The 27,985-nt window shown below is 44.1% G+C and overlaps 2 protein-coding genes across 4 annotated transcripts in view; one reads left to right on the top strand and one right to left on the bottom strand.

Moving 5' to 3' along the window:
- Window positions 1–17,711, top strand: part of Xrra1 (X-ray radiation resistance associated 1) — a 60,303-nt gene extending 42,592 nt beyond the window's left edge. For all 3 annotated transcript variants that reach the window (XM_087211932.1, XM_004863235.4, XM_087211933.1), the window contains 8 exons: window positions 2,561–2,686; window positions 11,095–11,188; window positions 11,885–12,000; window positions 13,357–13,704; window positions 15,614–15,812; window positions 16,478–16,593; window positions 16,794–16,896; window positions 17,259–17,711. In XM_087211932.1, coding sequence (XP_087068058.1) covers window positions 2,561–2,686; window positions 11,095–11,188; window positions 11,885–12,000; window positions 13,357–13,704; window positions 15,614–15,812; window positions 16,478–16,593; window positions 16,794–16,896; window positions 17,259–17,512 — 1,356 coding nt within the window. In that variant the 3' untranslated portion in view covers window positions 17,513–17,711. The remainder of the gene's footprint in view (window positions 1–2,560; window positions 2,687–11,094; window positions 11,189–11,884; window positions 12,001–13,356; window positions 13,705–15,613; window positions 15,813–16,477; window positions 16,594–16,793; window positions 16,897–17,258) is intronic.
- Window positions 17,712–20,430: 2,719 nt separating this feature from the next.
- Rnf169 (ring finger protein 169) overlaps window positions 20,431–27,985 on the bottom strand; it is an 87,203-nt gene continuing 79,648 nt past the window's right edge. The window contains exon 6 of the mRNA XM_087211931.1: window positions 20,431–27,441. Coding sequence (XP_087068057.1) covers window positions 26,260–27,441 — 1,182 coding nt within the window. The 3' untranslated portion in view covers window positions 20,431–26,259. The remainder of the gene's footprint in view (window positions 27,442–27,985) is intronic.

The raw sequence follows: 27,985 nt of genomic DNA, 5'->3' as shown, positions 1-27,985 counted from the left end.
ACATATTGATTTGTTTATTTATAAGAAACACAACTCTACATCTGTATGAGGAAATTATACCAGTTAGCTATTGCTGTGTAACAAACCCAACAGTTATCAACTTCAAACTATAGCAAGCGATTATTTCTCACAGTTATTTGAGTGAGCCAGGTGGTTCTCTTCATTTCACCAGAGCTCACCCAGGCAGCGGCATTCAGCTGCAGGTTAGCTGAGAGCTGTACTCAGGTGGACAGTAGGCATGGCCCTCCCTCCCTCCCTCTCTCTCTCTCTCTCTCTCTCTGGAAAGCTGCAAGACTCTGGCATTCTAACAGCATAACTTTTGCTACACTCTTTTGGTCAAAGCAAGTCAGAAGGTGTGCAATTCTGATAATTCTGATGCTAACCAGCCCAGTTCGTGCAGACCCAAGTTTAAGGGCACAGTTCCGCAGTTTAGATGCAAGCCCCATGTTTGCACCTCCCCCCGAGGCTATCCATACTTATGATCAACTACTGACTAATTTGGGATGGTTGAGACTAAAAGCCAGATGCACTAGGTGTGGTGGCACACACCTGAAATCCCAGCCCTCGGGAGGCTGAAGCAGAGGATCACTGAGAGCTTGAGGCCAGCCTGGGCTACATGGTGAGCTCAAGGCCAGCCTGAACTACACAGTGAGACTCTGTCTCAAAAAAAAACAACAAAAAAACCCAAAAAACAAAAACAAAAAAACATACGAAAAGCCAGCTACATCTCCCTCTAGCACAGGGCTCTCTGTCCCCAGCAGGGTAGGCCATCCCCTCAGGTCATTCGACTTGCCCCCTGCTGCTCACGCGGTCCTGCTCCAAGTTGGAAGTTGCTCGGTGGAGAAGACTGCCTTGCCAGACTATCACCGGACAAGGCTGAGAAAATCTCCCAGAGGGGAGATGGACACCTCAACTTGCCCCCACGCACACAGTTGGTTGCAGGTTTGCCAGTCTACATTGCAGAAAAGTGTTTCAGGATTCAGTAATGGGCATAGACAGGTTTACTGCACAGAGTTAAGGAAGTACACACTCAGAGGAAACAGAGTGTAGGCGCTCAAGGAAGACCCTCATTCTAGTCTGAGGTTATGAGTTTTTGTGTGGTCTTGGGTGTGTCCTCAAAATGGATGATCTAGGACAGTGGTGGCGAACCTATGGCAGGTGTGCTGAAGCAGGCTGTTTGCTATCATTGCAAACTCTAAAAGGTTTGCCGCCACTGATCTAGGATATGTTTTCCTAGTGTCTACCAGGTTATCCATTAGTGCACTAAGTTAGAATGCAAAACATTTGCATGTGTTTGAAGTTTAGAAATATGGTACCCAATTAATAGTGCTGTTTCTTTGAGGGTGGAAGTCTGCAGAGTGAATCTATAGTATTGGAGGAAATGGCAGGCTCTATTTACAGATGAGTTTCCTGAAAAGGGAAGAAAAGCCATTGCAGTCCTTGGCAAATCTGTCCTGAAGCTGTGATTTTCTTAAAAGTATGATTTTTAAATTGTAATTTTCTTGTCTCCTTTCTACTATTTTTCTCCCTATCTTACCTGAACACCACTGTCCCATTCCACTCTGCCCTCTCAGAGACTGTGTTGGGTTGCCTGAAGAAGGGAGTCACACATCTCCAAACAGTATCAATAGTTTTTGTTCTATTCTCATCCATGACTGCCCTATGTGATTTGTGTGGCTTTATAAGTTGGCCTAGGATGACACAAATACTTGACCCACAGTATGTGGGTCAATGAACAACTGTTCATTAAGTGAACAAGTGAAAATTGAATGATTTCCTTAACAGGAGATAGTGATTAATTGAGATTGGAACATTTAGTTCCTCCTAACCTAACCATTAGTCCAGCATCTACCCATGCAATAATATACTTTGGTCCCACAAAATTCAAGAAATCAGTGAGTAAACTGAGTTAGACATGGTTAATTCAGCAGCTTCCTTTTTCTGATTGATCAAACATGTTTGCCCTGAGGCAGTCTGGATTGTACAGAAAGACCATGACCTTGCAAGTGACCCAGGTGCATCGTGCCATGTTCAGATCCCCAAGCCTGGCTTGTCTTCAAGATTTTGTTATTTTATCCAGTGGGATGGGGCAACATACCCATCAAGACAGGTGTCCAAGGCTCAAGTCACTCCTGCTCTCCCTCTCCCTGCTAAAAAATATTTCCCTGAATGATGTAATTTCTTGCCCTTTGCCTTCGGGAGAAATTTTAGCTCTTCCTTTTAGAAGGGCTAATTCAGGTTCAGCTGCTGTAGGGTGGAAGGTGGGAGGTAAACCAAGTACCTCTGATGGTTGCAGCAGGGCTATCGTGTCCTGTGGACTCAGTACTTGAAACTGGAACTTTGGGTGCTGAAGAATTAGCTCACCATGTGACCTCATAGTACTTGGAGCCAAATTTTGGCCAATAGTGACATCTGCCCTTATGACCCTAGGTGTCTCTTTGACCAAGTCTCTATAAAACTCATTCTTTTCACCACACTCCAAAGGAAAGGTCTTTGGCCACTGGTAGCTTCATCTTCTTTATCAGCCTCAACATTGACTCTGACTTTTCTTTTTTCCAAGACAACCAAGGTATGTTCACTTCCTCCTATATTTGAGATTCTTCCTGTGAAGTCACTGAAGGCCAGGAACCAGACATTGGCCCCTCCTTTCCCAGAGCTGAGGTACCTCAGCCTGGCCTACAACAAGGTGACTCCCTGCTTCTTGACCTGTTTCCTCAGGGGCACAAATGGGAGGTGGGTTGGGAGCTGTTCTGACCTAAAGGCCAGCCCTTTAATTCTCTGCACCACAGGTATGTGGGCCCAGAAATTCTTGGGGTGGGGAAAGTATATGGTACCCAGACCAAGGCAGAAGTGTCTCCATGGAGTCTCAGATATTTATTTAGCACTTGCCATGTGCTAGGCTCTGTGCTAGTCATTAGGTATACAGCCATGAAATGAAAGACTTGTGGAGCTTGTCAGATGTAGGGAAGACATTCTGGACAGACAATCACAATATAAGTATGCTTAGCATTAGGAAGAAATGCACAGAGCTGTGAAGGAAGTACATGATGGAGGTGGGTATCTAACCTAATATTTGGGATCAGGGAAAATTCTCAAGAAAAAGTAATGTTTAAGCTAAGATTTGAATAGTCGAGGGAAGAGGGAGGGAACTGAAGATATAAAATCTATAGGATAGATTTCACATTTTTCTTGTATTTTTCCAATGCCAGGTCCTGTCTGATTTTCCATAAAAACTCATTCATTCATTCACTTATTTATTTATTCACCTATTTATTTTCTTACATATTTATTGTGGGTGCCAGGGATTGAACCCAAGACCCTATGCATACTAACCATGTGCTCTACCACTGAGCTACCCAGTCCCTGTTTTTATTTTCATTCAGTTAAAATGTTTAATTTTTCTTGTAATTTTGCATTTTAACCCAATTTGTTGAGACATTAGTTGTTTAATTTCCAAATTTATGGGGCTCTTCTCAGCATCTTGGATTTATTGATTTATAATTTAATTATTGGGCTGGGAGATGTAGCTTAATGGTAGAATGCTTGCCTAGCATGCACAACCCCCTGAGTTCAATCCCCAGGACTTAAAAACAAAACAAAACTAAAACTGATTCACTTCTCTTGTGGTCAGATAACATAATCTGTAAGAGTTCTTCTGATATCTACTTCAACTTGTTTTATGGTCCAATCTATGTGCTATTGTGGTGAATGTTCATATGTACTTAGAAAAAAAATGTGTATTCCGCAGTTTGGGTGGGATAGTGTTGATAAATGTCACTTAAAGAGGTTAGAAGTGTCACTTAGATCATCTTTGTACTCTTGTTTTGTCTATTTGTCTCTCAGGTACTGAGAACAGGGTGTTAAAATCTCCAGTCGTGGTTGTAGAGTTTTTTCATCTCTTTAGTTCTATCAGTATTCCAGGTATTTTTTTTTATTTGTTTTGTTTTGAGACAGTGTCTTTCTGTGTAGCTCAGGCTGGCCTTGAATGCACTATGTAGTCCAGGTTGGCCTCGAACTCACAGCAATCCTCCTGCTTCAGCCTCCAAACTGTGGGGATTACAGAAGTGTGCCACCATGCCCCATTGTCCAGGTATTTTTAGTCTGTTATCAGGTGAATATATGCTTAGAATTGTTATATCTACATATGGATCCTTTTAAATTATAATTATCTCCCTCTGTTTTTAATAATACTCCCTCTCTTCATGTCTACTTTGTCTGATTTTAATACAGTTAGTTGCACAGTTTTCCATCCTTATGGTTCGCATGGTATCTTGCTACCCTTGTACTTGTAGTCTACTTATATCTTCATGTGAGTGCATCTATTTACACAGCAGGGAGTTAGCTGGTCCTTGCCTGGCTGCCATGCTGTCGTCCCAGTGTCCCTGCTCTGTCTTCGGCATTCAGCCTCCCCTGTGTGCCTGTACCGCGGAGGGGTTTATCCACTCAGGTCCCTCCCCTGCTCTCCCACAGAGGACTGCTATTGCTTGTTACTTAGTGCTTGCCAGTGCTTGCTTACGAGACTGGCTGTGGCCCCAGTCTTTGGCAGCCTTGGGGTTCTGTGTCTCCACAGAACTTGTGGTCCAACTCCTGGCAGTAAGAGACCTCTACTCTTCAGGACGAAGGTTAGTTTTCTGCTCCTGCCTCAGGAGTAGTGGGGTTTTATTTTCCCCTCCCCATATGCCATGCCCTGGGCTGCAAGGTTTGCTGTTCTTCCTCAACAACTAAAGACTTTTGTTCCCTAGGGAGAAGGGCTGAGGGTGAGGCCTCTCCTACCATGGCAGCTGCTCTCTTCCAGGCCCATGGAAACTTTTTGCAGTCATCTTTTCACATGAGTAGGTGTGAAGCCCCTGTTGTCCATGGCTCTCAGAGCCTCCACTTTCTCACTGTAGGCCATACTTGGTCTTCCACAATTATTAAAAATTTTAGCCAATTTCTTCTTCAATGCTGGTGTTCCACTACAGGTGAGCCAAGGTCTGTGTTTCATCTCTCCTTACAGATCCGGAACTTTCCTTAGATTTAAGGCCAAAGGAGTTCTCTGAGACTGTAGCTTTCTGTTGCCCTCAAGAAAAGTTGTGATTTTGAAAAAAAACCAAAAAAGTTATGATTTTATGATATGATATATGATTATATGATATGATGTATGAGATATGATTTTATGAAGTTTATTAAGTTTTTTTCTTCTTGTTATTGTAAGGGCAGCACTCTTTGCTTTTCTATATTTTCACCTGAGTTTTTAAGTAGTATTTTTCTTTATAACAGTTACCACCTAGGGCCCGGGATTTAGCTCAGTGGTTTCGCTGCCTACCACGCAAGTGCAAGACCTGAGTTCGATCCCAGGTACCAAAAAAAAAAAAAAAAAGTTACCACCTGTATTGATCATCTTTTCCATTGGTGGACAAAATAACTGACCTCAGTGACTTAAAGGAGGAGAGGTTTATTTGGCTCACAGTCTCAGAAGTTTCAGTCCATCATTGGCTGGCTCCAAGCCAGAAATATCACACAGAAGGGCATGGTAGAGTAAAGCTGCTTGGTTCATGGTGGTGGTGAAGCAAAGCACAGGAACAGTGCCAGAGAGGAAGGGACCAGGGATCAGATGTAATACTCAAGGTCATACCTCCCTGACCCAACCATATACATCCAGAAGTATGCTTTACTAGTCTTCTAGGTGGCTCTCAAGGCAACCCAGTTGATAATCCAGTTAAATATTCCACCCCTGTCAACTTGAAACCCAAACATATCTCCTTAAACCATTCTTAATCTCCAAAGACATAATTCTGTGTAACATAACTGTCCTGTGTACAACCAAATGTGCACTAATGCCCTTCCCTACCTAAGTCTCAACAGTTTTAGCTTTGCTCAAAAGTCCAAGTCCAAAGTCTTCTATGGGATTCAAGGCAAACTCTTAGCTGTGAGCACCTGAAAAAATTGAAAAAGCAAGTTTCATATTTCCACTATACAGTGATAAGGGAGGAATAGGGGGACATAAAAGAATAAGACCAAAGTAAGACTGAAACCCAACATGGCAAACATAAGTCCTGTAACTCCATGTCCAGTGTTGGGGCAAATAGTGAGATGTGAGTTCCAGAGGGCAGGGGTGATCCTACCCGCATAGCCTTGCTGGTTGCATACCACATGACCTCTCTCTTGGGCTGGGTTCATTCACAGCCTGTGGCTTTCCTCAGCAGATATTCCACATTCTTCACATCTCTGACTTCCTGGGGTCTCTAGTGCATCTTCAGTTTCATGTACTGTAAGTCCTCAAGTTACAAACATTTGAACTTTCACTTTGTTGACTCACTTTGCTGGCTTACAAATGAATCCAACTTACAAGCAATTCCCCCTGAATGGAACTTATTTATAAGTCAGGGACTTACTGGAGGTCTTTGCCTGGCTTCCCAGGCCTTCCTTTGAAATCTGGGTGGAAGCCTTCCTGACCCCACAACTGTTGCATTCTGCATTCCTGAAAAAGTAGTATCACATGTATAATGCCAAAGTCTGCTGCCAGCTCACTCAGTAACCAGGTCCCCTTGGACCATGACTGCAGTAGCTTCTGAGTGCCTGGATGTCTAAGCATAGGGAAATGAATCCCAGGGAGCTAATTCCCTAGACAACCCTTCTCAAGCAAGGGCCTAGGGGCTGTCCTCTCAAATGAAATATTTACACTGTTGCACCCTTGAGCCTATGATAGGTGGAGTCTTGACGATTTCTGAGATGCCCTCAAGGCATTTTCTTTCTTGTCCCAGTTCAAAGAATTTGGTGTCTTTCTAATGGCATTAATCTCTTCAGTAAAAACACCTCCTGTGACCCAAACTTTTCACACAATTCTTTTTGTGCCAAACTTTAAGTTTTTCAAATACTTTTGCTCTGCTTTTTTGTTTCAGTTCTCATTGTGTATGTGACTAAAAGCAACAAATAGTAACCATGCCACAGCCTGAGCATTGGGCTGCTTTGAAATGTCCTCTACCAGAACAGTTAGTCTGCCACCTTTAAATTCAACCTCACACAAAGTTCTAGAACATGGATAAAAATTTAGACACACTTTTTGCCAGAGTGTAGCATGCATGATCTCCAGCCTAATCCCCAATAGAGTCCCCATTCCCAACTGAAACCTCATGAGCCAGGCCTTTACTATCTGCTTTCCTATCAGCATTCTGGTCTTCTGAGCTCTGACCAGAATCACCCCTTTAGGCTCTGCTTACAATATTCAAGAGCTTCTCTCACCCACATCTCCAAACCTTTCCAAACTCCTCCCAGAAACCAGTTCCACAGACTTCTGAACCACATAGTCAGGTATAGTCTCAGCACCAACACCACTTCTCTGGTACCAATTTTTGGTATTGGTCAACTTTCCTGTTATTGTACAAAATACCTAATACCTTCAACTTAAAGGAAGAGAGGTTTATTTGGCTCACAGTTTCAGAGGTGACAATTCATAGTTGGCTGGATCCAAGGCAGAAACACCACACAGAAGCTCATAGCAGAACAAAGCTGCTTAGTTCATGGTGGCTGGAAGCAGAGCACAGGAACAGTAGCAGAGAGGAAGGGGTCATGGATCCGATATAATACCCAAGGTCATGCCTTCCTGACCCACCCAGACATACCCAGAGGTGTGCTGTACTAATCTTCTAGGTGGCTCAAGCCAATCAAGTTGACAATCCAGTTTAACTGTCATATCACCTAACATGTTATCTATGTTTTTGTCTATAATCAGGCCTACTAACACAATATTTTTTTTGCTTGCTAGATATTGTTTTGTTTACATCTATACCCTTGGTGCATAGCACATTACCTGGAACATGATAGCTTGTTAGATGAAAGACGTTTTGATCATGTAAAGAAATACAGCTACTTGTATTAAAACTAATACTCAACTTATTAAAGTTACAAATTTTAAAATGAATTCTGCCTTCATGCACAATTTATACATGTAGAATATTCACTCAGAAATCTAGAAATATTGTGTCAAAGGAGAAATAGTCACTTTTACTCAATTTAACCCATATTTACTTATAGATTTTACAGAATGCTATATTCTCTTTAACTCAATGAAATTGGGAAGAAATGTAAAGTTATTATGGAACCTAAATATATTTCCAGGAGCTTTCAACTACCCCTATAGGGAATAGGTCTGATGGGCAGATTTTGTTTACCACATCAACCAGCATCCTAAATCCTTGTCTTTCTGTTGGAGCTTAACTTCACAGAAAGCATGACACACATGGTCTGGGTACTATTCAGATTTCTATCAATTTTAATTATAACTTTTTTCAGCGTTTTACTCACCTCATTTGGATGGGCAGGATTTTACATCCTGACAAAATTAAATTCAATTCTCCATCCTCTCTTTGTAATAAGTGACTGCCACGTTTGAACAGAAGAGGCTCTGCATCCTCTTTAGCCACCACTATGCACACAGTAGGCATCATTATAGTTCATCTCATTCTCCTCTGGAGTCTAGAACATAAGTCAACAAAAACATTTTATAAAGGCTAGATAATATTTTATTCTGTTGTGACTGCTCATCTTTACCTTGTAGCATAGGAGGCAATGTGTAAAGGGAGGGAGGACCATGTTCTAATGAAATCCATTAAACAGATAGATGTATTGGCCAAGCCTGGTCTTGGTACAGCCTGTGCACCAAGAGTAATTTTTACATTTTAAATGGTTCAAAATATTTAAAGATTAATATTTCATGGCACACTAAAAGTATATGAAATTCAAATGTTGGAGTCCATAAATAAATTTTTATTGGAAAAGAAACACTATAACTTTATGTATTGTCTGGAGTTGCTTTGGGACTATAACAGTAGATTTGAGTAGTTATAACAGACTCTATGGCCTGCAAATCTCACAACATTTACTATCTGGTCCTTGATAGGAAAGGTTTACTGACCCTTGGTCTAGAAGATCAAAAGCTACACTTCCTCAAGGCCCTCTGCTAGTCCCTTTCTCCTCCTACTCTGTACTCTATTCCTAGGCATGACTTCAGATGCTCATTGGCCCATTAACAGTAACTCACAAATTTCTAAGTCCAGTGATACCTAGCTCTGTATTCCAAAACTGCATATCCAATTGTTGATTTGATATCACTACTTGGAGGCCTCACATGGACCTCCAAAGTGTATATATCCAAAGTGAATTAATGATTTTCCCTCAGTTTTTATGTTCTTTCATTGGTCCCTATCTTAATGAATAGCTCCACCATCCATCCAGTTACACCAAAACTTAACATTTCTCTCCCATTTATGTCCTCTTCCCCCATCTGCCTATATCTAATTCATCACCAAGTCAATGTAGGTCTTTGTATATCTTAAATCCATCCACTGGCTTCCACAAGAACAAAAATCTAGTATTAGTCTGGCCCCTCCAGCCTCATTTCACACCAATGACCTATTTTCTCTCTGCTTTAGTCACAGTGCTCTTCTTTAAATTCCCCTAACAGGCTCTGAGTCCTTTTCACACACTGTTCTCTTTGCATGGAACCCTTCCTGTCTACATTAGACTAATACTAGCTGCTGCAACACACTTGAACATCTCAATCACTTAATACAATAAATGTTTATTTCTTGCTTTTGCAAAGTCCATTGTGGATATTCCTGGTTGGCAGGTAGCCTTCCACATAATCATCCAGAGACAGAGATGCCATGTGGCTGTGCTTCTTTCATTTGTAAGGTTTTAAAAACCTGTTAGATTCCTGTATATCTGGGGGGAAGATGGTTGAGTGGTGGGGAGTGTGATGAAAGAAGTAGAAGATGTGTAAGAGGTTCTATGTAGGCTGTGAGTGCAGTAGCATTTATCATTTGTGCCCAGAATTGGCTAGAATTAAGTCACATGGCCACACCTCACTGCCTAGGCAAGAGTCTAGTTGTGGGATAGAGGCAGGGAAAATGGTTTTGGTTAATACAGAAGTGTCTCTGTCATAGCCTCCATCCCACACTGTATTCACTGATATCCCCATACCCCTGTTTCAGGGACACCTTATTGTTCCTTTCATACTTGGTCAAAGACCCTAGTGCCTCTTGCACCTCTCTTTTGTGGCACTTACTACAGTTGTAAATCTACACTCCTTTATGTTATTGCTTCCTTACGACTTGTTTCTCAGTAGCCAGTGTCCTTGAGGGCAGTCATCATATCAGCTTTGCTTATTCCCAACACAGTGCTATGGTACAGTATTCATTAGATATTTGTTGGCTGAATGACTAAGAATGAACAATAATGAGTAACTTCATTGCCCAGTGGAGATCTGGTGCTACCCAGTGAGGCTACAGAGGAAGCCAAACTGAAGTGCCCTTCCCTACCCTTACAGCTCTGGATCTTAGCACCCTTGGTGGGCCCTGCATTCAATCTGCACCTTTCAGTGTGTCCAGGGGTTGAGACCCATTGCCTCATTCCTGGGCCCTCTGATTTGCTGCCCTGATGGTGTTCCACTGCTAACAGATCCCCTCCCCAAGATAATCCCCATGTATTCCAGCCACTGTTCAAAAAGGACAGTGTAATTTTTGCCTGTCAGAGGCTAGCATGGCCAACAGGTCACTTATAGGCCAACTTCACAGGCCCAGACAGCCTTGAGGTGTCCCTTTCAAGGGCTCTGCTTATCCCTTATGTGGGCGGGTATCCTGCCCTCCTGCTTCTCCCCTCCCCAGCTCAGTGCCCAGAACTGGTGCCAGGAAAGAAGCCCACAGGAGTGCTACTGGAAGACCAGTGGGTATGTAGAGGTTTGTGTTGAGGAAGGTGAGATGTCAGAAAATAAGGTTGCCTTGCCAACCTTCCAGACTCTTTGCAAGACAAGTGCGCTATGTTTGTTCTTATTTTGCCACAAATATGCCTGATGTTTGATGTGGGCTACATAACCAATGTGGGGAAGGAAAGTTAGAGAGATGGTGGAATGTTAAGACAGGAGGGCAAGGCATTCTGGGCATGAGCAGGTGACATTGCAGGGATGAGGCATTGCCCATGGTAAGTCCCTCCCACAGCATCACCGCCCCTCCATCCTTGTCCTCACATGCATCCTGCCCTGCAGGCCCAACCTACCTGGGGGAGGTAAGGGCTATTATGAACCTTATGGACCTAAAGGTTCCCTTGCATTTGTTCCAGATTGCAAAGGAGGATGCTCTCCTGCCAGTAGCTCTCTTTCCATCCCTCTGTGAGCTCGTCTTTCATAACAATCCTCTGGTGACTCATACACGAGGTAAGGACCCAAAGCCCTCCTCCACCCCAGTGTCCACAAAACAGTGCTGGCACCCTTGTCCACATCTTATGGATGCCAGGCCTTGGGGTCTGCTGTATTGGGGTGGGCAAGGTTCATGGTACTCTGGAAATGGAGAACACGGCAGACACTGCTGAGTACCTGCTCCATCCTAGCGCATCCTGACAGTACCATGGGAGGTGGGCACTATTGTCCCCATGGATTTGGGGGAAACTGGAGCTCAAGGAGGTTCATGATCTGCCCAGGGTCACACAGAGGTCTTTTCAGTGTTGTGAAGCAAGTCTGTTGTGGTCTCCTTTCCTGCCTCCCATGTAGGGTGGATGCAGGCCCAGCTGCAGTGCCCCTTCTCTCTGAGCATGTGGATGCACTGGTGCAGCATCCACAGTGGATCCTGCTGACCACCATGCAGCAGCTGGAGGCATTTTAGAGTCCAGGGCATCCAGTGATGGTGGAACTCTAATCCCTGCTCCACACTCCTTGGATGCATTCCTTAACCTCTCTGCCTTGGTTTCCTTGCCTGTTGAATGGGAGTAATATGGTACCTACTTGCTAGGGCAGGGTAAGAAAATTGGGTAAATTACATTGATACATGTAAAGCAATTTAAAGAGTACTTGGAATATAGTATTTTAAAGTACATGGTAGCTAATAATCATCTTATTTTCCCATCATGGCACCAGGGGTTGCTCCACTGCTAAAAAGCTTCCTCCAGGAGCGACTGGGGATCCACTTAATTCGAAGGAAAGTAGTAAAGGCTAAGCATCGTATTTTGATACCTCAGAAGGAATCACAGAAGGTAAGTTTTCCAAAGCAGGAGCCCTGGCCCCAGAGGAAGTGGCGCCTGTTTTATGTATGCAGACTAACCCCTCTGTCCAGCTGCTCTCCCTCACAAAACCTGGCACCTCTTGGTTACACATAGTATTGAGCCCACCAGTGAAGCAGGCCCAGCCAGGGACTGTCAGCCTCTGATCATTTCTTCCCTTGGGAAGACGCTGGGCAGGCAGGGGTGGGAGAGAGAAAGAGCACCCCTCCAGGGCTCCTCAGACAGCTGAGAGAGTCAGGGATACATGTTGCTCCTTCCCCACTCAGCACCACCTGTTGGCTCTTGGCGTTTCCAAAGCCAAGGCATGGTGCTGCTCGTTCCCCTGTGGCATGGGTTTTGAAAAAAGACTCTAGGTTCCTTAGGCTTTAAGTCAGAACACTGAAGTTTTACATATTTTCAAGAAGGGATTATTTTCTTTAAAAGGAACTTATTTATAAAACAGTCATCCTTCACACTCCCAGCCTTTTAGGTACATTTGCACATAGCATGGGAGCTTTTCTCCTGTTTCACAAGGAAGAAATGGAAGCTCAAAGGATAGAACCATATTCCAGCCCACAGGGTTTGGGATCTTTCCACTACACTACTTGGTCAGCAAGAATTCACATATAAGTGCACTAATACCTTCCACAAAGAATAAAAACAACTCACTATGTAACCAGGGAGGGGAGGAACTATACCCAGCTGGGGTAAACTGAGTACAGGTGGCCTTCTGGCAGCAGAGGCAAAGGAGGAGAGAGAATGCTGACAGTCTTTTGCTAGTTAAGGCAACTGAGCAGTTCAACTGAAGGAAAATTGTTTCCTTGGTCCTGAGGCTTAAGAGATTTGTCTTTTAGATCTTTATGTAAGGTACACAGACTAGCATCCTGAAAGCAGCCAGTGCTGCCATGTTCCAGAAAATTCGGAACCATCTCCAAACCCTCCCCTCTTAGGAGTTCCTCAGGAAAGTTGGGGCTGCTGTGGTAAACCTTGATTTGAAAAGTGAGGCCACTGAAGGCAGAGTTATGAGTCCTAGAGCCTAGGGCTAGAGTCAGAGTATCCAAGCTTTGCCACTGAGCCACTCTCTGACCTTGGACAAGTCATTTTACTTCTCTGAACCCCAGTTACCTCATCTATAAATAAGGATATTTATTTTCTGGGTAGTTTTGAAATATAAATAAATAAAAGAATTATGCTGTGCACAGGGCACATGATAGATGCCCAGTGAGTGTGACTTCCCTCCCTACCTCCTCCGAGTCCTTATCTGGTGCTCTGAGCACTCTACATGAGAAACTCAAGGGGAGAAACTGCTGACTAGAGAGCAAATCCAGTCCAGTCTTTCTCCCGTGGCAGGTGAAAACACAAGGCCCCAAGGTGCCGAAGCAGCCTCTGTTGCTCCATCACCCACCTTTGACCACAATCCGGTCTCCCTCCTGGGATCTGTTAGAAGCAGAGGCAGGCCTGGCTGAAGAGCTGCCCCCTGTCAGAAGCACTTCTTTGGAGACACATCCACACATCAAGGGCCCAGAAGGCCTTAACCTGTCCAGTAAGAGCTTTGTGCCACTGCCTGCTATCAGCTCTGACTCCACTGTGCATAGTGAAGAGACCACGTCCCACCCGGGCAACACAGCTGGCTGCCTCAGCCCAGGGCCCCGATCAGATGAGGACACCAAGAGCACAGAGTATATCTTCTTGACCCAGGTGCATGTGAATACTTCCCTGCCCACTATTTACAGTGTCCACAGGTTCCTGCCAAGCCCTTAGTTAAAGGGACTGCTGTGGGGAGCTGAGGCCACATGCAGTGCAGGCTGGAAACGGGAGGCAGCAGCCTTGGCAAAGCTTGAAAGACCCTTTGGGAGAGCCACTGATCTGAGGCTACTGATGGGGACATCCGTGGGGACGAGTCATGGTCCTGAGGCACGGGCAGCATCTGGGGTCTGATTGGGGTGTGGTGCTGATCAGTTTCTCAGAGGAGTCTGTTGCTGCCTCTGCCTCCCACTTAACATCACCCCACTTCTGATGCTGCCTCTGGATCCTGAGAATTCAGATGACTCAGATGCAGGCTCTCCCCTGAAGTGCTCAAAGTCTAATGAGAAAGATGGCCAGGAACAAGCATCCAGTCAGGGTCTGGGGCCTGGAGGAAGGAGGGATGCCTCTGCCCCAGACCCAGAGGGCTCCAAAAGGGTCACATGAACTGAACTTTTTGGGCTGAATAAAAGTTAGCAAGGGAAAGATATAGGCAGAAGGGACAGCATGAAACAGGGTGCAGAGGAAGGAAATTAAAATGAGAGGTGCAGGAACTGGGAATATTAAACATCACTCCAACAGAAGGGTGGTGTGCAGGGGAGGGGAAATACAGCTTAAGCATCCCTAATCTGAATACCTGAAATCTCAAATCCAAAACTTTTGGAGTGCCAACATGACCACAAGTGGGAAATTCCACACCATGAAACTTTGTTTCATCCATAAAATCCCTCCAAATGTTGTATAAAATCACCTGCAGGCTATGTGCATAATGTATCTATAAAATATAAATGAATTTTGTGTTTAGACTTGGGTCTCATCCTCAACATATCTCATTATGTATATGCAAATGTTCCAAAATCTGAAACACTTCTGGCTGCAGACATTTCAGATAAGGGATCCTCAACCAGTGGAAAGCTGGAAGAGTTGGCAGGGTCCCCTTAAACTTTATTGTTATATCATTCATCTACTTCTAATCTTGCCTCAGCAATCTGCCCATAGCCAGATCTTTTTAATATGTATATCTATCTATCCATCCACCTATTCATATCTAATTCTCTATCCATCTCTTTCTTTAATCCACATGGGATATATAAATTCATACACTATAAAATTTTCTTTTTTTTTTTTTTGCTGGCACCAAACCCAAGCCTTTATCACTGAGCTACATCCATGACTTTTTATTTTTTGACAGAGTCTTGCTAAGTTGCTGAGTTGCTTGGGCTTTGCTTGAACTAGTGATCCTCCTGCTTTAGCCTCCCAGAGTGCTAGGATTATAGTCATTCACCACCATGCCTGGCCAGTTCGTGTTTCTTATAAAACCATTTGGGTAGGCTAAAATCCTCCCTAGCTTGCCACAAGAATGAGGATAAAGAAAATACAAAACACCCTCAGTTTGGCTTTAAAGGTTCTAATGGGCCTGTGCCTTGCACATCATTCTTGTCTGTCACTTCACATTGCTCTCTAGCTGTACCAGTCTTTAGTCTCCCAAACATACCTTGATGGCACTTTTGTGAGTGTTCCTCCTTGCCCACCACGGCCATCTTTTTCATCTCTTGCAATCTACCCCTCTTCCCATCCACCACTGGGGACAGTTCTCCTGGTTCTTCAAGACTGAGCTCAGGCTAAGGAATCACTCCTTTCAGGGAGCTTGCTGGCTGGGTTGGGGCTTCCTCTGGGATCACCTGGAGTTACAATGCTTCCTTCTCTTAACAGCATTCAACCAGGTGTTTGGTTCATATCTGTCTCCCTGTTGGCCTCCTCAGTCCCAGTCTTAATCTTGCCCTAAACAGGTGCCCCACATGGAGACTAGCAGAGACCCATTGTTAAGATGGGTGCAGGCATGAGTGTTTCCTTCCTGACATAGGTGAGTGAGCTGCCTTCCTCCATCACCTGTGTGGGTGATTTAGAGGTAAAGGAGAAAGACCAAAGGAGACTAGTGACAGCACCTTCCAAGGTGAAGAAGACTAAGAGGAAGCTCCCATCTTCCTCCATCCCCACCAAGTACCATGGATATGAGGAGCTGCTGACAACCAGACCCGATCCAGCCTTTGTTGAGCCAAAAGGTATGTGAGGCCATCTGTGAAGCCCCAAGCAGGTCACAGCCAAGCCTGCTGTTACTGAGCCTGCTTTTCCAAATGTCAGAGGACCTCTTAGGGTGTCCTGACTTGAATTCATCCATGGCAGGATCCCTGTTCTTCCCTGGGCTTTTACCAGCTTGTTCAGAGATTCCAGCTGGTCTGGCCCAGCTACTGTGGTTGGAACAGCCTCTCCCCAGGAAAAGTTTGATGAACAAGCTCAGACTGGGCAGATTCCGGAGCTCTTCCTAGCCCTGTTAAGCTCCAAATTGAACATCCCAAATCCCGTTTGGTTTGAGGCAAGGGAAGTGGCTCCCTCCATAAGCCCCTTATTCAATCTAATGTGTTAAGAGCATCTATGCTCCCAAAGGCACTGGCCATCAGCTGGTCTCTCCTAGGTATCAGTCCCTGTAGTATAACCCACCCCACCGCCCCGAGGTTAATGGGATCACTTTAGGTCAGTGCTCACCAATGTTGTTGCCATTGGATCTGTGCTCCTAGGGGATGTATTCACATGACAAATGATGGAATTTGGGGTACTGAGGGATCTGGGAGCAGTATTTTCTTCTTGAGGACTCAAATCCTCTTACCCAGGGCTACTGTGAGGCTGCAGAAGTTGGGGGAGCGGTTTTCATTTTAGCTTCCTGCCCCAGGCATCCAGAAGAATGCACAAGCCCTGCAGCAGATGCTCAAGCACCCCCTCATCTACCACTCCTCCAAGCCCAAGCTGGACTCTTTTCAGAAACACTATGTCCCCAAGGAGAAGAAGGTGAGTATCCAGCCTGCTGACTGAGAATGATCCCGGAGGACCCTCACGGGCAGAGATGTGACTGTCACTTGAGACCTTCTGAGGTCCATGTTTCTCAGTGCTCCCAAGTGGCCCCTGCCTGTTGCCCTGACTATATGAGGTGGATAGGAAAGGCTACATACCAACCTGGGATACCACCCTCCTTCCTTACCTTCTGCCAGGTCCCGAGGATTCTTGTTCCACCCCCACCAAAGACCCGAGCCCAGCTGCTGGATGACACCCTCATTCGCATGCGGGATCCCCACATTACAGAGGCTCCATTAGGTATGTCTCTGCCTTCATCGAGGAGCCAGGCTGCTAGTGTGAGGCAGAGAAAGGGCTTGTGGGAGCAGGAAGGGCCTTTCGAGGGAACCCCACCCCCACCCCCACACCGGTCTGGGTGCAGATGGAGAAACAGACTGGGCTTGAGGGAGGGAGTTGCCTAAAGTCACACAGGATGTTAGGGACCTACACCGAGACTGGAGATAAAGAGTCTGGAGGGGAATCTACTGACTTCCCACTGCCCCAAGCTAAAAAGGCCATTTTTAGTCCCTGTCACCTCCTCCTCCCACTCCACCCCACTTTCACCTCTTCAGGTTGGGCAGGGACTGGCGAGTTTAGCTGCACCCCGGCTTCTCTCCCGGTAGGTTCCGTGCTGCGCCAGCAGGCAGAGCCGCGGTTAATGAACCGTAAGCAGTACCTGGAGGCCAAGCGGCTGCTCAAGGAGTTCCAGGAGCGCTACCGGCGGCTGGTGCGCGGCTCTCTGCGGACTGTGTTCGGGGCCACCCCAGCGCCTCCAGCTCTGCCGGCGCCCAGCGAGAGCCCACCCAAGTTTGGCCGCTTCCTCGAGCTCATGGACGAGTTCTGCCAGGAGCCCACATCCAGTGACTCAAAAACCTAGGGCTGTGCGTGGGTCATGTGTGCTGCCTGGCCAGCGGCCCCGTCCTCCCTGAGGCCTCTGCACCCCTGAACGTGCCTCTGCCCGGCTGGGGCCTAACTTGGGCCTCCGAGCTTGCCTTGACCTTGCTTGCTGGTCACAGAGTGAGGAGCTCGTCAGGACCTCACACTGGCCCAGCAGCAATAAAGAGTGGGTACACAGAGCCGCTGAGTGGGCGCCAGACATTCTTCCTTGAACGCCAGGCCAGGAGCACAGCAACATTGTCACACTGGGGAGAAGTCCTTGCTGGTGTATTCACCTCAAAGGTCCTGTGGGAAACTCACTGGAGTCATGCATAAACAGCTGTGGTAAGTGTTAGGTCAGAAAATGGGGGGTGGGGGGGGAACAGTAGCAGCACAGAATCTAAGGTGCAGAAGCTAATGATTTTGCCCATGGGCAGTACAACACAGGGAGGGCAAAACCAAGGCCAATAATCCCCTGAAATGTGCTTTTTCTGTTGGGCAGCTTTTTCCATCGTAATGAGGAAGAGGAGATTGAGTGTTCCCTTATCAGACAGCCACAGTCACAAAGGTGGGGCAAGTAGGGAGGGTTTATATGGAGTTTCCCAGGGTCCTTCTGTGATCCAAGACACAAGCTAAAGATACAGAAGCAAACACAGAAGGCCATGGCTCCAAAACACACCTTGCGGCTGTGCAAAGTCACAGGGGCTTCCAGAAAGTAAATAGTTCTGACAGTAGGCTGTAGGGTTGCCCCATGCTTGATGTATGATTAGTAGGCAGCAGCACATATGGATTCCAGGGATGATGCTGGGTATGACCTAGTCGTGTGAGCAACCCTTTCTCCTCTCCTGAGGATGCCTGTAATTCAGACCTTGGTAGCAGGCCTGCAGTTCCCAGGGTCTAGGAAGTAGTAGCTCAAGAATTAAGGATCCTCAGCAAGGTACATCCCCACAACCTAAACTGTAACTAAATATTTGCATACTATTGTACTCAACTGCAGTTTCACAAGTGGCCAGTTAAATTTTTATACTCAGCTTGGGCACCCCCCACACATGTATACACACACACATATTCATCATCACAGCATGCTATACAGGTCACACCGAGTGACAAAAGGTATGACTCTGTTGATACAGGCACCTGAACAGATGTAGGTAATATATTGTAACCCACAACAGCAGTCATATGCACAGGAATGTTGCTCACCAACTTGAATTTCCTGGGCCCCTAAACTACCCTCCCCACTGTCACGCTCACCAGGTTCCAGTTCTGACAGCTACCTGGATTGTGCTTTCAGCCATAAATTCTATCAAACCATAGGCTCCCAGATCTCCAAGGCTCCTGGGCATGTCCATCCCAATCTCAAGGAAGGCAGCTTCTTGCCACCTCCCTAGTAGTTGAGATACTGTGTGCACATCTAGTGACTGGGAGCTTGTTCCCTCCAAAGGCTGTCCTTTCCTTTGTTGGAAAAGCTGTTGGACAGTTCAAGCCATTGAGTTGTTCTGCCTATGTGCCTCAGTGGTCCCAGTTATGCTTTTTCAGCCAAAAGTATATCTGCTGTCTGCCCACCCAAGTCAACCCTTCATTAATGTCAGAGTATCCTGAAGGGGGACACTTGGGCCAAACACTACTTTCTTAGTTAAGGATAAATAAATTGGTTGCTTCTCCTAGACTTGCGGAGATTCCGCTGCTCATTCTAAATTTCTGATCTAAGCTTTCTTATCATGGAGCTATAGAGAATGGTAGATTTTGTGCTCCTTTTCCCTCACCCATAACCAAATGCTATCAGTAAAGGACTGCCAAGAAGGAAGCCAGTACCCAGTGACTGCCCCTTCTCTAGGAAGATCTGACAAGACCACATGGTGCTGTTTCTTACTCACCTTTCAGCTGCAGTTCAGGTGTCCTTTAGTCTTTCCAAACTGAACCGTTTTCCTAGTCATGGATCCAAGACACCAGTGAGCACCTTAGGAGTCAGATGTGGCCAGAAGAAAGGTGATGTGATGCAAATTGTGCCTCACATCCCTGCTGCCTTAGGATGCCTCCCTCCCCTACAAGTGGGTACAGAGGGAAAACTGTGGTCTCTATCCCTGCCAGTCCCAGCCGACAGCAGGGTGGGGTGTATGGGTGTCTATCCCAGAAGACAATTGGAAGGCTAGTTGTAGAGTGGGATCACCCTAAGGTTGGTTTAGGCCAAGGTAGCAGAAAAAGCAATTAGCAGCTTTGGAATCAGAAGCTTCTAGACTATGAAAAACTGTCTGGTCCATCTGTAAATGAGGACCACACCACCCATCATACCTAGCTATGAGGGATTTAATGAGTGGCACACAGAGTAGTTAGTTTAGGGACTGAGAGACAACCAAGTACCGTTCTCTCATTTCCAACTAGTTGCACTGTTCATTTTAGCCAGCCTTCTTTTGAAGGTCTTGGGCCAGATTATTTCAAAGGTCTCTCAAGTGCTAGTTTACCATGTATGACATTTACTCCTAACAATCTTCCAAATTAATTTCCCAAGTTTAGATAGAAAAAAGATACATGCTGAGTATTTTGAATTCCTAAACAATTGTTCCCAAAAAAGGACATTTACAAAAATCAGATTTCTAAGTACAGCCCTAATGTGCAAGGGACAGTGTCATCCATATTCATTCTTTACTCAAATTTTCTTGGTGCCTCTATTAGGAATATGAATATAAGGATGACAGTAAACTGTAGATAACTTACATTAAAAGATGTAATTGTACACTGTGTATATAAATTCTATCCCACTTCCTAATATCTCCCACCATTCTGAAGGCCAAAGAAGGTCATTCGAAGGTATTCCCCAGCATAAAGATAGCACTAAAAGTCAAACAACACACAGTCTAAGCTTATCCCATGTTTGTCTGAGACTGTTCTTTAGAGACAAGAATTTGTTTAGAAACAACATTTTCTTTCATGAATTTGCTTTACTGTATTCTCAACTTGGGCCTTGCCTCAAGCAGGCAAATACACATTGAAGAATGCACTTTGGTACTGTAAATAAACAACACATCATCCCACTTGATTCCACACCATTTCATTGTGGCAGAAGCATCCTGATAGGGCATGGCCTTTTCCAAATCTTTGTCAAAATTATCTTTATAATGAGTTGGAGAAGTGGCAGCCTGAAGTGGTAGTCCCCAAGGATCCAGGCCTCTTCTCCAATTCTATTGTAGACAGCAGGTTGTATACATTGTAACCACTAGATCACCAGGGAGCCACAGCAGGTTAAATAAAGCCAATAGACAACCATTTTCTATTTCTAGGCAGAAGGGGCAAAGGCCCTTTGGACAACTGTATTATACAAAGAACTGAGTAAACAGCACATCAGGCATAAAAAGAAAAAAATCTATTAGTTGGCATTTAAAATAATCATTTTTCCCCTTGCATAGTACCTATTCTCTTACTAGGACTTAAGTGCTCTGCTGGGAGGCTCAAGGTTAGTGATTATCATGTCTGATACAAACCTGACTGAGAGTGAGAGCCCCACTCACACTGGTGCACAGCTTGGAGGGGAGGCAGCGTCAACCAGGGAGAAGCCAAATGCTGCCACATTAATCTGGAACCAGGGCCAAAAGCTACTCTTGAGCTGTTAAGGGCTTTATATTTGAAGAGTGCATTGTCTGTACCTCATATTAAATAAAATGAAAGAAAGAGGAACAAGCCTTGCCTAGCCTTGGCTATGTCCATGTCTTTCTTAAGCCAGAAAAAAGATAGGGAGGGAGTCTGCTCAGAGTTTGAGGTTGCCTCTCACATAATTAAAAGTTGCCACCTTCTTGGCAAGATATTAAGGAAGCATGTACTCACAAAGAAGAGAGTACTTTTCTTAGAAAAAATACTGATAATACATAGAACAATCTGCATATTAGGTTTTGGCACTTTTTCCTTCATCTAATTTGATTAATCTCTAAACTGGTGAGCTCTGCATATCTCTAAGTCTGTACAGAACAAATATTCAGAAAGCTATAGTGGATGATGCACATGTGTAAAGATGCATTTCTGGGCCACCTTAATTCTAATCAGCAGCCTCATTCCCTAGAATCTGCTCCCACCTCCCCATAGACCTGCTTTCTCTTGGGTCCCCAAAATACATAATGAGCCACGTTCAACCTACTGACCAGGCCAAAAAACCATGTATGGGCTGACAGGGGAAAGGCTAACAAAAGATTTAAGACCCAAACAAGTTTCCAATTTTGAAAAAAAAAAAAAAAAAATCAATGGCTCGCTAGCTTTTAACCATTGGTAATTAAAATGGCAATCGTAACCAAAATATGTCCCTTCTCAGGATTATACCTTTGTATTACACTGTGGGGCTTTTCTCTACCTGAGCATATATATTCAGGGAATATGGGTGCATTTTAACTGAAGAAAATCAGAAGAGTGAGCTACTTTTAAAAGTTCCTTTTAATTTGGGTGTCCCCTTCATTTGCAAATCGTGTTGCATGCATAACTTTATTTATTCAGGCCCCAAAACACTACACATAAAATAGTACACAGGGCACCAGATCATCATTTGTTTAAAAAAAAAAAGAAAGAAAAAAAAAGAGGGATAGAGGAAGTTTGATAGTTTCCATGCTATTCTAGCTGGAATATACCATGATTATAATGTAGCCTTTATTTTTCTTCCTCCTGCTTCCTGCTGGCCTTCCACTGCAATGAAGAGCCAACAGTAAAAAGGAAAGAAATCCCAAGTTGCTACCAGCTCTAATGAGAGGTCAGGATGGGGAAGAGATTAGGTGGTTACTAAAATAAGGGGTGGACCACCTGTGACCATGTCAGCAATCTAAACCTGCCTCATTTCTTGGTGCTTGAACTAAAAGCTGCTCCTGAAGAGAAGTTATATTGTTCCATAATTACTACAGGAGAAGATTCATTCTCCCCTGGTAAAATTACTTAGGGAATAGAAAGCAATGTTATGATCAATTTCATAAATACTGGTGGGTCTCTATAAAAAGTTCAAGGCAGCCTGCTAGGTATAGGGCATCCTAAACAAGACCATTGAAGAACACTGTTATAAAAGAAATGGCCTTTTTTAAGACCATTAACACAATCTCCAACTACACATACATTCAAATATATTCCACTGGACACTGAGTTCCTGAAGATCAAGGACTATCTTTCCATCTTTGAATCTCCACAATCCAGCACAGGGTTGGCACAAACTTAAGAGCCTAAGAAGTAATCTGTCAAAGGAACTGAAAGGATGAAAAGCAACCAGACAACAGTAGCAGTCTCCTGTTTTAGTTGGTTTGCTAGTTTGTAAGCAGACAGCAATTACTTAAGTGCTTTAATCTCTTAGGGGCATTTTTATATGGAAAAATGAACAAAAACAAAAGAAAACACTTTATGACTAGTACTTCTTCCAAGGAAAAATTTAAAAATTAAAAAAATAAATGAAGCCACTTAGAAAACCTTTCCCTGGCAAGCCTCAGCCAAAAAGGCTTAATCATATTTTAAAGAGGTAATTAAAGGGGCCAGGGGACTGGGTGCCTAACCCTCTCTGAGTTGATGCCAACCCAACAGGCCCATATGTCTTCTAACAGATACAATCAATGCGTCATGGAACATGTTCCCAAAATGTCTTTCCTTCTCTGTGGAAAAGGGCTAAGAACACCCCTTCTGAGGGTGCCACATTTCTTGGGATTTCCCACCAGTATGGCCCCTATCCTCCCATCTCTCATGACTTCCCCTTTAATAAGAAAAGAATCCCTATACACAAGAACAGTTAGTAAGACAAGGGAAGATTGTAGAATGACTTGAATTTCAATGATTTTTAAATGCTTGATAGGTGAAATACTGTATCTCTTATTCTAGCATACCATTGTTCCCCATCATTTGGTTTTCCTTCCTTGTATTTTTCTTCCCCACCCCACCAAAGAACTCATGTCAACAACTCTTGTGACCAACTTGACAATGAAACAAGAAATGTTAATTCTTCAGAAAGAAAAAGCATTTTTAAGTATGCAAAGCATCTTAAAATACAGACAATACCTTAGTGGTTTGTTCCCCGCTTCCTCCAAAGCTGAGCAGATATAGATTAAGTCTCTCTCCTCCTTAAACTAAATAGCTCTGCCTATATTTAAAGGACTACTGCTCAGCAGGAAGTGTGGAAAATAACATCTCTACCATCTTCAGCATTACAGTAGGTATGTAGAGGAAAGACAGTAAGTTGAACCTAATGTTTATAACATTCACTTAACAAGAATTAGCTTTATGGGCTAGGGATTTAGCTCAGTGGCACTGCACCTGCCTCGAAAGCACAAGGTTCTGAGTTCAATCCCTGGAACCAAAGAAAAATAAAAGTAATAGCTTTTTACTCTGCATATGAAGTCTAAACTTGTTGCTAATGCAGGTTCTTAAAGTGAAAGTATTAATGGAAAAATATTTGAAATACATCCTTCATCTATTAAAATATTTCTTTTTACCAAAGCAAAGAATCAGTTCCAACTGAAAAGTGTTTTTCAAATTATTGGAGCAACAGAAAAAGATGGCAAGAGGTAAAATTGAGTGTCTTTGCTACCACCAACAAGATTAATATCTTCCAATAATATTTACTAGGATCAAAAAAGAAATACCTGAAATAGCAGTAATAGTTAAGTTTCCTCTATGGGCATTTATTAAGGTCACCCTTCCTGTCCTTTGCAGATCAGTGCCAGCTCTTCTATTTTGAGCATTAACATGCCCTATAGCAGCTCTTGGAGGTCATAAGTTGTGTAGGACCTAAAAATTAAGTGGTGTGAATATAAAGTAATGAGATTGATGTATGCCTTTATAAACATACATATGTACATACATGTGTTCACACACACACACACACAATACATACATTCAGGTGAGTGATGTTCCCCACCAAAGTAGTCACTGGAAAGACCCACATATTTCAGTGATGACCACAATGCTTCAGGTATCTCTGGAATTTCTCTTTGGGAGCTGTTTGGGAACTATGAGCTGCACAAGAAAATGGCTCTAAATGCTTCACAGTGGCAATCATTTATGACTCCAAACCCTCTTAATAAACACACCTTCTTTCCCAGAGGCTTCAAACAGCTTCTCACTATTTTCAAACTTAAATTTCTCTCTCTTATAACTCCAAAAAATTGAAGATCTGCTCTGAGAAGAAGGTGCTATAGATACTCCCTTGAGCAGTGAGTCTGTTCTGGACTTCAGCCTCTGCCTTAGTAAAAGGAAGAGGTTAGAACAGACAACCATTAAGGTCCTTTCCAGTTCTAACACTTTATAAGAGAGTCTATGTCTTTAAATGTCTTTACACTTTGAAGACAGTTTCAGAAATGTTTTCACCAAAGGCAACATCCTTAGAAAAACTATGCAGTATTCTGCTGGGGCTACTCTAGGACAGCATACATTGGGATATATAAATTCTGGAAGGTTTGTTAAAATGCCAGTCACATAGGTATAGCAACAACTCATACATACACAGGGAATGCCAGCCCATCTGAGATTCCCTCAACTCCTATCTTAATCCTTATTCTCAATGAGCCCAGATGGGCAGAAGCACCAAGCACCACCAGGGATGCAAAAGACACATGGTGTCAGCTGCTAAGAAAAATAAACCCCAAAGGTCCATGGGACTGAATTTACCAGCTGCATCCAGCTAGATACCTTGTTTCCATACTATGGAGTTTCAGCACTGCTCTTTGCCTGACTTTGGGGCAATTTTTTAGGATTTTAGATCAACATTGCAGATAATTATTACCCATATGGAAAGTAATAATGAAGCCCCATTGTGGTTTGTCTCATAGGCTGGAACCCCTAGGAAAACAGAAGACTGTAAACTGGGGGGAGAGGGCAGAATTGCACAGTATATGTTTGTTTATCTATCAATCTTAACTTCTTTCATATAGACTTTATACTATCGGTGTTTAAGCCCGGCCAGCTCTCCCTAGGTACCCCTGTCATGCTCTTGGGTTGCAGTCCATTTGGGTAACCTGTTAGTGTAGAAAATCCATGGGATTTGTTGTCAGGAGACCCAGTAGTCAGTCTGGGCTATGTCACTTAGTAGAGAGAACCTGAACATCTGCACTGCAGTTTCATCATCTAAAAATGGGGCTAATACCACTTACAAGTTAGGTCTCTTAGGGAGACCAAATTAAACAATGTCTATGAATGTGCCCTGGAAACCATACAGTATTAATCATATGTTATTTTTTTAAGCAGAGAATGTAAATTAACTTTCATAGAAGCATATGCTTAATCAATTTAAGTAGGTATTGTTATTTGTGGTAAGGGGAAGAAAAAAGAGGAACATAATCTGTCATTTTGGATCTTCCAAAGTACTAGACTGCTCCACTTCTTTGAAAAAGATGTAATTAATTTTTATCTGCAAGGTTGATTTAAAACAACACCCTGTTGAAAGAAGTCAGGAGGTCATCAGTTTGAGAAGGTATCCCCTCTTTCCTTTACCATTTCTAACTCTGATCATTATGCTTCTGAATGAGGCCATTCCAAATCTCATTCCAAGTGGGTACTGCCAGATGTGGCCCAGAAGCATTCAGAAGGGGGTAGTCAATTAGGGGGTGAGGAGTGCTTCTGGTTTGGGTCACAAAGAACAGAGAGGCAGTTGCCTTGGATTTTGACTAACAAGGCCCCGGTACCTCTCAAAACCATATTAGACAGTATTTTGCATTAAATGAAACCCAAAGTGAGAACACTCAACTCTTCAGATAAATGATCAAGACCAAAGACCTCTTAAAAATAGGTAACACTGTTCATTAAGTGCTACTTGGCCCCAGCCATGCTGCTGGACCGTAAGAGATACTGATCCACGCTTCCTTTTCGGCGACTCACAGTCCGCCTCTCATTGTCAAACATGCGCTGCAACTGCAGGGCCAACTGCCGGTCCTCTTCCTCTTGCTGCAATTTCTGCTCCATCTCTCGCAGTACTGGGTCTGCTGGGGCCAGACCAACCTCACTGCTGGTTTGTCGCAGTTTCTTGAGAGAGCCGTTTTGTTCCAGGTGCTTGGTCTTACAACGTCTTTTCTGTCCCCGACGCAAAGAAGGAAGTGGTTCCTCTCCTAGGCTGTCTTCCAGAACACCATTAGCCAGATCAAAATGATTTAATGTCTTCAGCTGTTTTTTTGTTTTGAGGACCCCACCCAAAACATTGCTTTTTGGTGCCACTGAATTAACTGCTGATATTTTCATGGCTGTACTTATACAGGTTTTGTCTAACTTAGCATCTGGGGTTGACCCTGACCCCTCAAGTTGCTCCCCCTTCAAAGAAGTCCCTCTGATTCCCTCTTTGAGTTCTAAGGAACAGGTTTCCAATGGGATCTCAGTGCTTCTTTTACTATCACTGCCCTGTTCTGCCTGTGTTTGGCTAACAGAGGGGAAATACTCAGGGTCAGTGGAGGTGGGTCCAGTATACTCAGAAAGTATCTGCCCACTGGACAGTCTTGTATTTAAAGCCAGAAGTGGCTTCTCCTTGCTAGGGTGGGTAACTTCAGAACTTAGTAAGTCTTCCCCTGTTTCAGAGACCAGGGAAGTGAGAGTGGCTTTTGAAAGGGTCTTTTTGATCTGTCGCTCCTGAAAGATCTGCTCCCACTTTTTGAGGATCCGTGGACTGGCCTCATAAGAAGTCTGTTTCTGCAGGCTTCTGTTTAAGTTTCGAGGTGTTGACTTGATGATGAGGGGACTTAGTACACGGCCATCAGGGAGTCTCTTGGGAGGAGTACATGGTGAGCAGACAATGGGCTTGAAATGGTTTAGTTCTTCGGAGATGCTGTCATTGCTCTCAGGACTAATGGAGCGCTCTGGCTTATGCAGGGAAGCCAAAGATGAAAAGGAGCTGAAGGGCAGACGCTTTTCAATGGTTAAGTCAGGTGCTGAGAGACAGCGGTTGTTCTGAGTGGACAAAAGGACACCAATGATGGGGTTGGAGGCTGGATTCATAGTTGTGACCTGAAAGAGATTAAAAACATTATACATACATACATACATACATACATACATACATACATGTATTTTTTTCTACATAATTCCTTTAGATGGTAGAGGGATGAAAAAGGGAAGAACAAGAAAAGGGATAAAGGGTAATGTGAGCCTAAGAAATGGGAAAAAACCCTAAATTAAAGCATACCATTCATTTACCAGAAACTCCTACACACTTGAAACAACAGCATTAAAAATCTGAAGGAAGGGGCCGGGGATTTAGCTCAGTGGTTGTGCTGCCTGCCTCGCAAGCGCAAGGACCTGAGTTCTATTCCCAGTACCAAACAAAACAAAACAAAACAAAAAAACACACACACACACAAAAAATCTGAAGGAAAAACAAACTCAGCTAGAGGTGTCAGGTTTTTTTCTTTTTATGGTACTAGGGATTGAACCCAGGGTCTTTGCACAGAGCCACATCCTCAGAACCCCACCTCCTTTTTGAGACAAGAGTCTTCTTAAATTGCCGGGGCTGGGCTTGAACTTGTAATCCTCCTGCCTCAGCATTCCAGAG

The sequence above is a fragment of the Heterocephalus glaber genome, unplaced genomic scaffold (assembly GCF_053883595.1).
Source record: "Heterocephalus glaber isolate CG9 unplaced genomic scaffold, H.glaber_assembly_v1.0 deba00001428, whole genome shotgun sequence".
Classification (NCBI taxonomy): domain Eukaryota; kingdom Metazoa; phylum Chordata; class Mammalia; order Rodentia; family Bathyergidae; genus Heterocephalus; species Heterocephalus glaber.
Note: the sequence above shows the minus strand (reverse complement) of the source record. Positions and strands in the feature narration are given on the sequence as shown.